The sequence below is a fragment of the Verticillium nonalfalfae genome, assembly GCF_003724135.2.
Source record: "Verticillium nonalfalfae strain VnAa140/NRRL 66861 chromosome Unknown scaffold_137, whole genome shotgun sequence".
NCBI classification, from domain to species: domain Eukaryota; kingdom Fungi; phylum Ascomycota; class Sordariomycetes; order Glomerellales; family Plectosphaerellaceae; genus Verticillium; species Verticillium nonalfalfae.
In genome coordinates this window covers 48,415-60,498 of record NW_021167362.1, presented here as the reverse complement: position 1 = coordinate 60,498, position 12,084 = coordinate 48,415, and the positions used below count along the sequence as shown (strand labels likewise).

General features: G+C 56.8%; 3 protein-coding genes across 3 annotated transcripts; 1 reads left to right on the top strand and 2 right to left on the bottom strand.

The window, feature by feature from the left end:
- Positions 1-1,308: 1,308 nt before the first annotated feature.
- On the top strand, positions 1,309-2,424 carry D7B24_001730 (uncharacterized protein; the record flags this gene model as incomplete). Its single annotated transcript, XM_028635951.1, has 1 exon — positions 1,309-2,424. One exon carries the CDS (start codon positions 1,309-1,311, stop codon positions 2,422-2,424), a length of 1,116 nt encoding a protein of 371 aa, XP_028491683.1.
- A 1,463-nt stretch (positions 2,425-3,887) lies between these two features.
- On the bottom strand, positions 3,888-5,753 carry D7B24_001729 (uncharacterized protein; the record flags this gene model as incomplete). The annotated part of the gene is made up of 8 exons (XM_028635950.1): positions 3,888-4,596; positions 4,647-4,755; positions 4,809-4,936; positions 4,985-5,094; positions 5,147-5,176; positions 5,291-5,430; positions 5,500-5,553; positions 5,618-5,753. The coding sequence occupies 8 exons, from the start codon at positions 5,751-5,753 to the stop codon at positions 3,888-3,890; spliced, it is 1,416 nt and encodes a 471-aa protein (XP_028491682.1).
- A 3,134-nt stretch (positions 5,754-8,887) lies between these two features.
- D7B24_001728 (uncharacterized protein) lies at positions 8,888-10,501 on the bottom strand (the record flags this gene model as incomplete). The annotated part of the gene is made up of 3 exons (XM_028635949.1): positions 8,888-9,242; positions 9,298-10,220; positions 10,280-10,501. The coding sequence occupies 3 exons, from the start codon at positions 10,499-10,501 to the stop codon at positions 8,888-8,890; spliced, it is 1,500 nt and encodes a 499-aa protein (XP_028491681.1).
- Between the last annotated feature and the right edge of the window lie 1,583 nt (positions 10,502-12,084).

Sequence of the window (12,084 nt, the reverse complement as noted above, 5' to 3'; positions counted from 1 at the left end):
ATTCACCACACTTCTTCAATCGCTCGCTCGCTCGCTCGACGGGCTCGACAATGGACCCACTGCTCAAAAGGTCTAGAACCGAGGGGGGCGGTGCTGAGAGTTGCCCTGAACGGTGGTGATCGCCTGTTGCAGTCCAGAACAGGGAGGTGCACCTTGCTCGGGGCTGGCCATGCGATGGTCGATAACCGATCAGGTCGGATGGACGATGGGCGCTCATCGCACATCCGGTACGGGAAAAGTTCCAGTGTTCAGCCGTCCGGAAGGAGAAGCACGCTCAGCCTGAGCCGCCAGATCTTGGCCGTTTCCGGCGTTCCGTCACCACATGGGCCCTCGTGGCCCTCAGCGTCCCCCAGCGCTCTCAGGTCTGGCCCGTTCAGCGCGAGTGTCGCAGGTAGCGCCTGGCCCTCTGTGAGCGGCTGCGCGAGCGCACGACTAGAGGGGCGAGTGCGAAGTCAAGGGGGCATGGAAGAAAGGCATGTGCAAGCGGCTATAGGTAGATAGACTGGATAGACTGACCAGACTATACATCCCTCCAGTGCTACATGTACATGTATAGCCTGCAAGGGCAAGCAGATACGAGCGGCCGATGTATATGTAGGTGTACTATGTACCATATCCTCGTTTGTGGACCTTGTGCCTCCCCGAAAGCCCGCGTCGTTCCTGCCAATTGACTCGTCGCTGCACCAAAACGACCCCCCGGCCGTGGTACCTGCATCGGGTGTGAGCGTGGCAGGTACAGTGGGAGTGGGAAACCAGGGCGCCCTGAACTGGAAGGGACACAAAGAGAAGGAAGGCGCGAAGGTCTGGCCCCTGCAGGGGGGCCCACACCCCACCCACCCTCCTGTCGTGACGACTCCATCGGGCCCAGCCTGGCGTCCCCTCTCTCGATGGTGAATGTCAGGGCTACCCACCTCACCACACATTCACTCTTGACCCTTAGCCCTTGATTCATTGTTTGTCTGTTCCAGCACTCTTTTTAAGAACCCTCGTTGTCCCCCTTTCCCCGGGCTTTTCGATACACCTTCTCTACCCACATCACCGGCTTGACGTTCCCTCCTCAGCTACAAGCTCATTCCTTGTACTTGTCGCTAGCTTCGACATCACTTTCCTTTCTGCGTCTTTGATAGACCAGCACAACAAAAGCAAACGCAACAACGCTCCTTCACCTCGACGGTGTACATTGTTCCTTCGGAAAAGACGTCACACAAGACCCAGACAGGCCATATCAAGTCTCCATTTCGCCTTTCCCTCTCCTTCAACCTCCTTCAACTACACCCACGAACCCAGACACCGACTTCTCTCGTCGCCATGTTCAACAAGCAGGCCGTCACCGCTCTTGCCTCCCTGGCCCTGGCCAAGGAGGCTGTTGCCTTCAACGCCCACCGCCACTCCCACGAGGAGCGCGACATTGTGTACGCGCACACCCACGTTGAGATTGTCACCGAGTGGGTCACCGTCACCGCCGGCCCTGGCCAGCCCGCTCCCAGCCCCGACGATGCGGCTCCCCAGAACCCCCTGACCACCACCTCGACCTACGTCGTTGTCCAGACCCCCGCCGCCGTCGAGCCCCCCGCCCCGGTCGTGCCCCCCACTACTCTCCAGACTGCCGTCGTCGCTACTCCTGTGACTTCCCCCAAGGAGGAAGGCGCCCAGGACACTCCCAAGAAGGAGACCAACTCTGGTTCTACCGGCACCTCCGGTGGCAAGCGTGGCTTCGCTTACAACGACGCCAGCCTTGTCAAGAGCTTCTTCACCAACGGTAATGAGTGCACCAACTGCCCCTGGGCATACAACTGGGACTCCAGCGACAACGGCCTCTCCCAGGCTGGTGTTGAGTACGTTCCCCAGCTCTGGGGGCCCATCGATGTTCACCTCCAGCGCTGGGAGAAGAACGTCGCCAGCTCCATCGAGGCTGGTTCTACCCACATCCTGTCCTTCAACGAGTGCGATATGCCCTCGCAGTGCAACATGGATGCCTCGTCGGCCGCCGACGCCCACGTCAAGCACGTCAACCCCTTGGGCAAGCAGGTCAAGATTGGCTCCCCCGCTGTCACCAACAGCAACATTGCCGGCCAGGGCCTCGACTGGCTGAGGGACTGGGTCGCTGCTTGCGACGCCAAGGGTTGCGTGTACGACTTCTGCGTCGTCCACTGGTACTCTCCTCTTGAGGCCGCTGACACCCTCTTCACCCACATTAAGCAGGCTTCCGAGATCTGCGGTGGCAAGCCTGTCTGGCTGACTGAGTTTGCTCCTCTCAGCGAGGACGACGGCGCCGTTTCTTCCTGGATCCAGACCAACATCCCCAAGCTCGACGCCCTCAAGGAGCTCGAACGCTACTCCTTCTTCATGGTCGCCGAGGGCAACGGCAAGCTCATCAGCTCCGGTGGCCTCTCCGGCGCTGGCAAGGCCTACGCCTCCTCTTAAGCTGTGCAACCTCCTCGTTCGTAGCGAGTATCTCGCTGTGATACAAACACTCTTCACTTCTTGCACATAACCACTTTTTCTCGACATTCCACCTTTTGCGTCCGTTGGGTGTCATTCGCTGGATCACATCTCCTTTTCCCACTGGATGATTATCATGAACAAGGGTTCATACTCGAGGGGCTGGGAAACACCACCCAAGATCTTGGAGGCGATACCCGAAACTTTGGTGTTTTGGAAGGACACTGTTTCTTTTTTTTTTTCTTGTACCGGAACATAGAGAACAAAAACGGCACAAAGGGCATAAGGGGACAAATAGGTACGGCACAGGCACGGTACAACACGGGTCCAAGGGCGGACAAGGATAGACATTCGTTTACGAGCTACGAAGCAACAAAGAAACCCCAACATCTCTCCTCGTCTCCATTGCGTGAAAACTTTTCGCCGTGCGACTTGCTATGCTCTTACGACGGGACCATGCCCGTACGATGAGAGTGAGTTGGTAGTTAGCCAAGACGACAAGCCGCATCCCACGAACCTGGTCACCCGCGTGCATCTCCAGATCGTCCAATCTCGCCTCTGGCCTTGTACGGAAATTACACGCAGATCAAGCTCCCCTGCCCAGCCGGCCCGCGTCGATCTTCAGCCCCCAGCACACCAAAGCGACTTTGTGGATCTGCAGATTCTCCTCGGGACCCAAACATGGCTTTTCCCTCGTCGCTGTCCTTTGTCGCCTTCTGTTTCGTTGTGGTCTCAACTACCGGTCTGCGCAACAACCGACTTGGGTGTTTTTTTTTTTCAGCCTCGTCTCGCCTCGCCTTTGTCTTTGCTATTTTCGCTGGTCGGGGCGGGTGAGCTAGTGGGCATGGCGTGGGGACTCCAGGTGCTCCCCGCCCGGATGAAGACTGGTGCCTTCGGTGGGGGGCATGGCGAGATCGGTCTGGGCGTCTGGAGAATCGCCCTGCTGGGACGTCTTGCGTGCTCTGGGGGGGCGGGACTCCGGCTCCGGCGGCGTCCCGCCTTCCCAGGTCGTGGGTTTAACGACCCGACTGCTTGGCTTGGAACGCAAATGGTCTTAGTGAATGTTTTAAACTTCAGGCGCCGGAGGCAGAGATGAGGGCGAGAGCGGATGGCTGGGGATCTGAGGGCGCACCATTTTCACAACTTCTTGAGGTGAACTAATTCACATGGGAAACTCTTCGTAGTGGGAGAAATGTCGCGAGAAAGACGTCGCCAGAGTCAGAGCACTTCTACAGTCGAATGCCGGCCAACCAGGCAGTACAGTCAACTCTCACTACGCTTCTGTGATATTCAAGATCACCCTGTAGAGCATATAATCAAACACACCGCTATGGGCCGAACACCTTCCCGACCCCTGACCTGACCGTTCTGTAATCCGGTCAAGATACGTAGGGGCGACAGGAGACGCTTGGGTCAGCCCTCGTTGATTGACTGCGTCTCCAACATCATGGCTTGCCACCACAAATTTCCGTCTTGCCATACATCAAGCCCGGTTCAAATACTCCGGCAGAAGCCGAGTTCTTCCTCGCTCCCCATCCAGGTCCCCTCGTAGACTCTGCCTCCTGGGCCTCCACTGGCTGGAAAACGGCCGGGCCAGGCCTTGACTCACGGCTGATCGTTGTCGTCACTAATACAACGCCATTTTGTCCGTGATGTTGTTGTTGCTGCTGCTGCTGCTGCTGTCCGGAGGTTGTTCGCGTAATTTCAGAAGGGTATCCAGAGCTGGACCGGCCTTTGTACTCCTCTTCGACACTGGACGCAGCATCGCCGGGGCCGTAAGGACTGTCGATGGCCATGGCGCCGGGGTCGCCAAGCACAATGTCCTGTGACGAGGGACGGCGTGTGGAGAGATCAAGATGGTGATGAGACTTGTAGTCGGCGCCAAAGGAACCCTTATTGAGGCTGGAATGCCTATGGAGATTCGATTCGAGCTCAAGGCCTGGAGACGTGCGGTGGACCGGGTCTGATGAGCCCTCTGGGTTGTTGCTTGGGCCATTGTTCCCATAAAGGTCCGAGGTTGAGGAGAAAGAAGCTGCATTATCCTTGGATGTAACCCACTGTACGACAATAGCAGAGAAGAGGATGTCGAGATTGCAGCACATAAGACAAACCCATCCAGGTTCGCCGTTGAGAGCCATGAGTACTGTGAGATTGCTGTCGAGTGTTAGTTTACGTATGGGTTTGGTATCGGGAAGAGTACTTACACAATGCTACTGACGGTTGTGCAGAGCGCACCAACGAATGTGCGCATAGCGAGAGTGCGCAGGCGTACATTGGCGGGGGTTCGGGCGAAGTGCTTGAAGCTATAGAGATCTGCAGGTCGTGAGCGAATGGCCACAGAAGGAAGACAAATAGACTGCCCTTACTCTTCAGTGGGATGAGGAAAAGAATAGTGAGGTAAATGTTCACCACAGCGTCAAAGGAGATGAGGGGAATCATGGAGACCTTCTGCATGCCAATGACGCAGAGGCCATTCTCGAGGCGGGTGATGCGGCTGTGTTGTGTTAACAGATGTGACTCGGCGATAGGAGAGAATACGTACAAAATAAAGTTCAGGATAGCAATGACGACGTATACTCCAAGCATACCAAACGAGTTGACTAGATACATCTTGGACTTGAAGCGTGACTTCTTGGTGCCGCGGACGACGTGCTGGCCCCTTTGTTAGTACGAGCACGTTGAACATACGGTACAGGCCACTTACAGCTCTCTCTACTAGGAAGAGATAGATCAACTGTTGCTGGGTCAATGCCATGTCACCATTCCCGGACAAGATTCAACTTACGACCTGAAGTAGAGGTTAGAGTCTTGCCCCAAAATGATACGGATGAGGTGGCGAGGAGCTCACTTTTGTGGTAACATAGCAAACCAGACATAGCAGAATAGCCCCATCGCATATGGAGAAGCTCGTGTTCACGCCTAACGCAAATTGTAGAAGGCCCGTGACGAAAACAAAGAGGTACGAGTCGATATAGATGAGAAAAACGACTAAGATAGTCGACAAGTTAGTTTGACGAGAAGCTCTTACTGGCGACGACTCCATGGGAGGAAACATACGCCAGACGACAAAAGGAAGCCTCTTCCAGACTTTTATTGCGAGGAATCTTTGGGCTGTAACACAGGAATTGATCCATTAGACGAAACCTACTCCATCAAGTCTTGCGGGAGAACTCACTGAGAAATGCCGAGATGACAGTGATAGAAGCGAGGCAGATGATGACACTGAAAACTATACCAGCGAGAGGCTCGACGGCATGCATGCCGGTGACGGCATCGGCCCTTTCCTGCCTTGCTTGTAGGTGTGGCGCCATGATGCAGCCCTCTAACCGTATGCCTCGCGGACTACCAGTGCCGATCGTGGGTGAGGTGTCGTTGATATAGGGAATCAACAAGAGCTCAGGTCCTCGCTTGACCTATCGACGATGTCGAGCCTCGAATGATAGCTGCCGCAAATGGAGGTCAGATATAAGAGGACTAAGAGCGAGAACACAGCCTGGCTCGAGCCATCCCTCTACTGAGGAGCACCCGACGAAGGAGAAGGGGGGTCTTTAAGACCTCTTCCCTGAGCTGAAATGCCGGCGAGACAGCCACTAGGCGGGCCGTTGTGGTGGGCAGGGCGAGAGGGACAAACACCAAGCCCAGGCAGGGTCAGACGCAAGAGAAGCAGGAAAGATCCCGCACGGTAGGAACCATACTTGCCTACTGTTCACGCCCCGTCGTACCTGACCCGGCGCAGCTCTCAGAGCGACTCGCGGGAAAGCAGCACCAGTGAGGTACTTCCTTTCCTTGGTGGGAAGTACTTATTTGGTCGATGCAGAGGCGGGCCTGGCTACTGTTAGCTTCCCGCACCGGGCGTAGGTGCTACCGCTGCTAGCTCGCGAGGGCGACGACGCCTTTGGATGGCTCGGCGAGGAGATCGAGTCCCAGCTGAGCGGTCAAAGCGAGCGTCTGCATGCCCATGTGTCTAGGCCTTGGTCGTGTGTTTTCTTCTTTTTGCGCCTTTGTGTTCCCACGGCTTCCTTCGTATTTGTATGCTTGGTCAACAAACACTCGAAGCTAGACCTCAGTTTGTCCTGCAGCCACGTCTATGTTATGCCAGAGACCTGGCACGGGTCTCGAGGGGTCGGCGGCAATCCGAGCATCGAGATATGGATGTGTCTCTGATGTGTCTTGCCAAGCACAACTCGATGTCGATTCATCGCGACAAGTCCACGCGAGGGACGAGTCTCAGAAGGGGGAAAACGTGTGCGAGCGCAAGCCACATCCAACTCTCCACGTTCCTGACTCTCTTCGCCTACCAATCGATGTGCTATCGACTGACACAGAAGTAGTGGCTTTCGAAAATCAATTTCGTCTCAACCCTCGACCGCTGACGCTGCGCGACTCGCGCCTCTTTCACCATCACTCCTACTATACCTCAAATGACCTAAGGCATGATAATCGCCATCGCCCATCGCACCGCTCGGACACCCGTAACGGCACGGAGCAGCGCCGTCGCGCCTCCCGATTGCGGAATGCCACAACGAGTATCAGCAGGCAGCCAAGTTGAACCTTATCCTGCACATGGTCTGCTTGCCCAGGCTCTTCCCTTTCCTCGCTCGAGTATTAGGACGCGGATCATCACAATGGGCACCCAACAGCCGCCGTAACAAGACCCGCGGCTGGCAACGACCCGCCGGAAGCAAGGACTCGGTGTGCATGCGTCGGTGCGTTCGTGCAGGATTCACGGGCCTACTACCTCACGGCAAAATGAGCCCAGAGCTGTGGCGAAGGCGAAGGCTACGAGATGGATATCGTCCACAAACCCGACTTCCTTCGGGCTCGTCCTCCGCCAGTCTGCCACGCCACACCAGTGGATGGCGCTGTCACTTTTTCCAGCCCTGTAGGGAGACGTGGCTTCGATTTCCCATGTACTTGTCAGAAATCGCTTGCCTGCCATAAACGTCGTGGAAAGCAAGCTGAGACTAGCTCTGACCTGCTGCGAAGAAGCAAGCAAAGAAGGCCGGCATCGAGTCCAGACCCGACCACCAGAATCCTTGAAATCCAGGCAGCGCAGCACGCTGGTGTAACGCTCCCGAGAACCTGGTCTCCCCATCACTTCCTGCTGACATTGCCTTTTCCGCGACGGCAACCATCTCCGTGGGCAACCCTCACTTCGTGGGTGCCGACGAGGCAGTCTGACTGGTTTGTTTGATGACCCTTCCCATCCCCGCCAAGAGCAGCAATCCGTCTGTGCATACTAGTAGCGTCAGTGCGCAGCGCCTCTCATCGTCAACACCTCACGAACGCCACCTACCTCTCAGTTGCAGGTTTTCTAGATACGGATCGTAGTGAGCCTTCCACATCCAATGTGGCTACCTTACAAGTGCAGATCCAAGACGTGAGTGCTGAACGACTCATGTAGTTACAGAATAGTGATCCAGAACTACTTAGCCTTGCAGGTCAAATCTCCATGAATCCATCAGAACCCACCAATCCCCTCTGTGCTTGACTTGCCATGATCGCCCGCGCCGTCTGAACCCTCGCCCCGGCGCGCAAAGGCCGCCGCAACCCACATCCCTAGGAGCCTTGATGAAGCTACTGCATGCGTTATCACCAGCCCGTCCTGTACGTAGCACGTAGCTCTGAGCGTAACCCCCAGCGAGAACAGACGTGCAGCAGGGCTTCTCGTCTACAGAGGGCTTCAAGAATCCACGCCGGCGTGCTCCAGGAGTGATGATCTTGTCCACAACCTCCTTCTTCTTGCGTTTGTCGAGCTCCCGCATCGAGCTACTGCGGGCACAACGTTCGTGCTTGTCCACAGACGCCGGTCAGCCCTTTCTCTGTCACATGATTCAGAGGAGCAACAAGCTCCCTCGAAGAAGAGAGTCCACGTGCCGAGATTGAGTTCGCGTTAGGTCGATCACGCCGTAGAACCCTTCGAGACGGAACGCTTGCCGTGCAGTACCCCGATGGTCCGCCCCCTCCCCAGATCTCCTCGAGCCAACAACTCGCAACGACGTAACATCAATGAGTCAGGTCACGAATGGTCGACATGTTTTCCGTTGCAAGATTGGCCGCACGCGGCTGCTAGCTACACTTATCCCAGGAAGGTAGCTATTCCCCTAAAACCCTCCAGCGAGAGTCTCCACGTCACTGCGGTAAGATCTCACCACCAGTTGGGGGACCAAGTTCCCCTCTCTCCTCCTCCGCCGTACTTCTTCGTTTCTCTCCAAATGTGTAGCCGCCATTGTCCACCTTTACAATAACAACATCGATTCGTCATGCACGTCCCAGCCAGCCCATCAGAATCCTTAAGCAAGTCGTACCCTAGTTTCGATATCCGTTAAACGCCGCGCAATGCTGTCCAAATGATGCTTTTGAGCCTCGTGGGCTCTGAGTCTAGAATGATAGAGAGAGAATGGAAAATTTGACACCGCAGACAATAGTCGACATGTCTTGTCTATCAGGACTCGCCGCTGCCGCCTTGGGGGCTCGTCCGGATCTTGAATTTGTCACGGAGCTTGTCGGCCAACCTGGCCCGGCGGCCTCGCGCGTCAACCTCATGCTCGGAAGACCCTTCCGGTGCGGCGTGGGCACGCTGCTCGCGTCGGTAGTCTCGCAGGGCTTGCATTCGTTCTTCCACGGATGCGTTCCGCAGTCGATTGAGATCCAGGAGGCGAGATGTCCTGCGTCTCTGCGGTCCATTGGTACTGTTACTGTCGCTGTCTTGGCCGTCAAGCTCGAGCGGAGGCGGGAGCGCATCGTCTGCGGAGCTCCGCTCCTCGTCCTCGTCGTGTTCAGGTCGCAGATCGTGGCGGCTGTGACATGTTAGCATCTGTACGACATACACCCATTCTGCAAAGGAGAACTGACCACAACGGGCAGGTCCCGGACACATTGACGAGCCAAGGGTCGATGCAACCTGGGTGGTATTTGTGGTTGCAGGGCAGCACGCGAACGTCCTCTCCCACGTTGAAGTCTTCTGTGCAGATTGTGCACCCCAGGTGCTCGTCGTTGGAATTACCGACGGCTCCAGTGGCTGACATTGTCGCACCTCCGGTGGCCGCTGCCGTGGCCTGCGGAATGCTGCCTGCCGCTACTTGCGGCGTTGCTCCTCCTCCTGCGGGCTCCAGCTCGATGGGTCTGTCGCGCGGTTCAATCGAGGCATTTTCAAGTTCCATCTCGGGATCTGGTTTCGCGGGTTCCGGGCTGCCAAACTTGACAATCGGAATCGTCTCCAAAACAGCGCGGGCAAGGCCCTTGGCACGGCTTTGGCGAGGCCGTCCGGCGTGACCACTGCTGGGGCCGTAGCGTTCAGGGTAGCGATGGGCTCGGATGGCACCTGTGCAGATGATGATGAGGAAGAGCAGGGTGATGAGGCCTGTAATGGTGTACAGAATGCTCATGGCGACAGCCGAGTTGTTGCCGCCGCTGCTGCCGCCACTGCCTGAGCTGTCCGATGTCGTGTTGCCAGTGATGGTGACTTGTATGACGTCAACTTCGTTGGTATTGTTCAGAATTTCAAATGCGGCCATGGCGTCGCCGGCGTCGGCCATGGTGAAAATGCTCTGGTAGGGAAGTTCAGAGCCTTCGAGCATGCACCAATTACCGACAGTACTGTAGAGCACAATGGCCTTCGGCTTATTCTCCATCAACTCCAGTAGCATGACATTGGGGGTTGCCGAGCGGCCATCGTCCTTCTCGTCGCATGACAGGTAGGCGATCTGCCCAGGGCCAGTGATGAGATCGTAGTTGTCGGGGTCCACAGCAATCATGATACCTTCGAACTTGATAGACTGCGTAGGTTAGCTCATCCGTCAAAAGACGCACACATCGGCGGCAGAAGGATACGTACTCCACGGGCGACTTCGGATTGGTTCAAGCCTAAGCTTTGGGTAGACGGCATGATTGTGTAGTCGAGAGGCATCACCTCGCCGCCGGCGGAAGACAGTGAGAGCTGCATTGTTGACTCGGCGGCCCAGTCCGGGACATCGTTCTGTGCGGTGATGGTCGGTGCCTGGGCGGCGGCGGCGACAGCGGCGCCCGCCAGCACCGCCAACAGAGGGGAGGGTATCATCTCGCGTGGTCTTTTCTTTCTCTCACTGTAAGCGACGGTCGACGTCGCTGTAGCGGGGGTGGGAAAGAAGAGGGAATCGATCGCGGGATGACAAAAGAGAACGCGGAAGGTCGGAACCGGAGGTTTATCGTCGGGCAAAAGTGGGCGGCGAAAGAGCAGGCCTCTAGGATGAAGATCGTAGGTCGGATGTCGAGCGCCTGTAGGGCGACGGTGGAGACGCGGAAACAGAGCAAAAGCTATGCGGCGGGGGGTCGTTTGGGATGTCGCATCTCAATGCAGAAGCGCACGCATTGAACGCAGCGAAGGCTCAGGGCTCGCCGGGGATCCGTCGTCGTGATCGACGTGCAAGTTGTATGCGAACCAGATCACGCAGCCTGGGTGTTCCACAAGTTGTATGGCGTGGTGCTCGCGTCGTATCGGCCGACCGGTCGCGCGGGCAGCAGATCTGGTGTTGGTTTGCTATGCAGCAGCGGCGAGGGCACTGAGGAATTGCAAATCCCGACGACGCTTGGCGGAGATCGGAGGGACGGGCGGTCTTCGATGGTGTTTCGTGTTGCTGTAGCGGGCAGGGTAGGCAGCGAATTGATGCGGGTCGGATGCGTCGGTGCAACGAGGCGGGCGGGCGGGCAGGATGGAGCGATGAGGGTAGGCGTCGTAGGTCATCGATCATAGGCGGTTGATAGACCGAGAAGAGATGGATGCCACCCACCTTTTGAGGGCCGATGAGGAGGTCGGAAGTTTGTGAGGGCGGGCCAAAATGGACGGTCAGGGTCGAGAAGGGAGAGGAGGTACAGAGTCGGATGGCGAAAGCCACGGGATTCTCCCCTCCAAGATGCGAGACCAAGACGTGGGACGAGAGTCAAGAATGTGCCAATACCGACCTAACGACTAACGCCAACGTTCGAGGCAATGCCAAACCATTCGGCTACGGTAGGGGAGGAAAGCGGGCAGCGAGTTCACTGGGAGGCGCCCCTTGAGCCCAAGTCAGCAGGAAACCGAGGCCAAGGAAAGCCAAGACGAGAACGAGGGCTAAAAGGCCAAGAAGCCAAGGAAAGACTTTCTTGGCCCTCTTGGGGTGTCCTTGGCAGTTCAATCCAATCAGGGTGGACAAGGCAGGAGTTGTCAGTGTCACTCTTGGCAGACAGGTTTTACTGCCACCAATCAGCAGGTGCGCCAAGACCAAGGCATTGGCTCCCCGCTGAGAATGGCTCGTCGCGTCGTGGCACCTTACCTTTACATGTATGAGCTCATCAACTCGACTCGACGTGAGAGCATTGTCCTTACATAATCCAGTCACCGCCACGCCGCCCAGGAGCCCAGGAGCCTCTCCTTCTCCTGTGTGCATCATGTGGGAGCTGCTGCCCCTCGTCCTGCGGCTCACATCCAGTGGTTGATCACCATGTCTGGCCTGCATCGTGGTGATCTCAACTTGTATCCAAACAAGACACCACGACTCACATACTGGGTCAGCGCGCCCGGTCTGTCTGGGCTCTGGCTCTAGCTCAGACCATCCAGCCCAGGCCGACCCTCTCGGCATCCGGCAGCTGTTATAGTACCTACGCATATCAAGAAGTCTTGGCTAA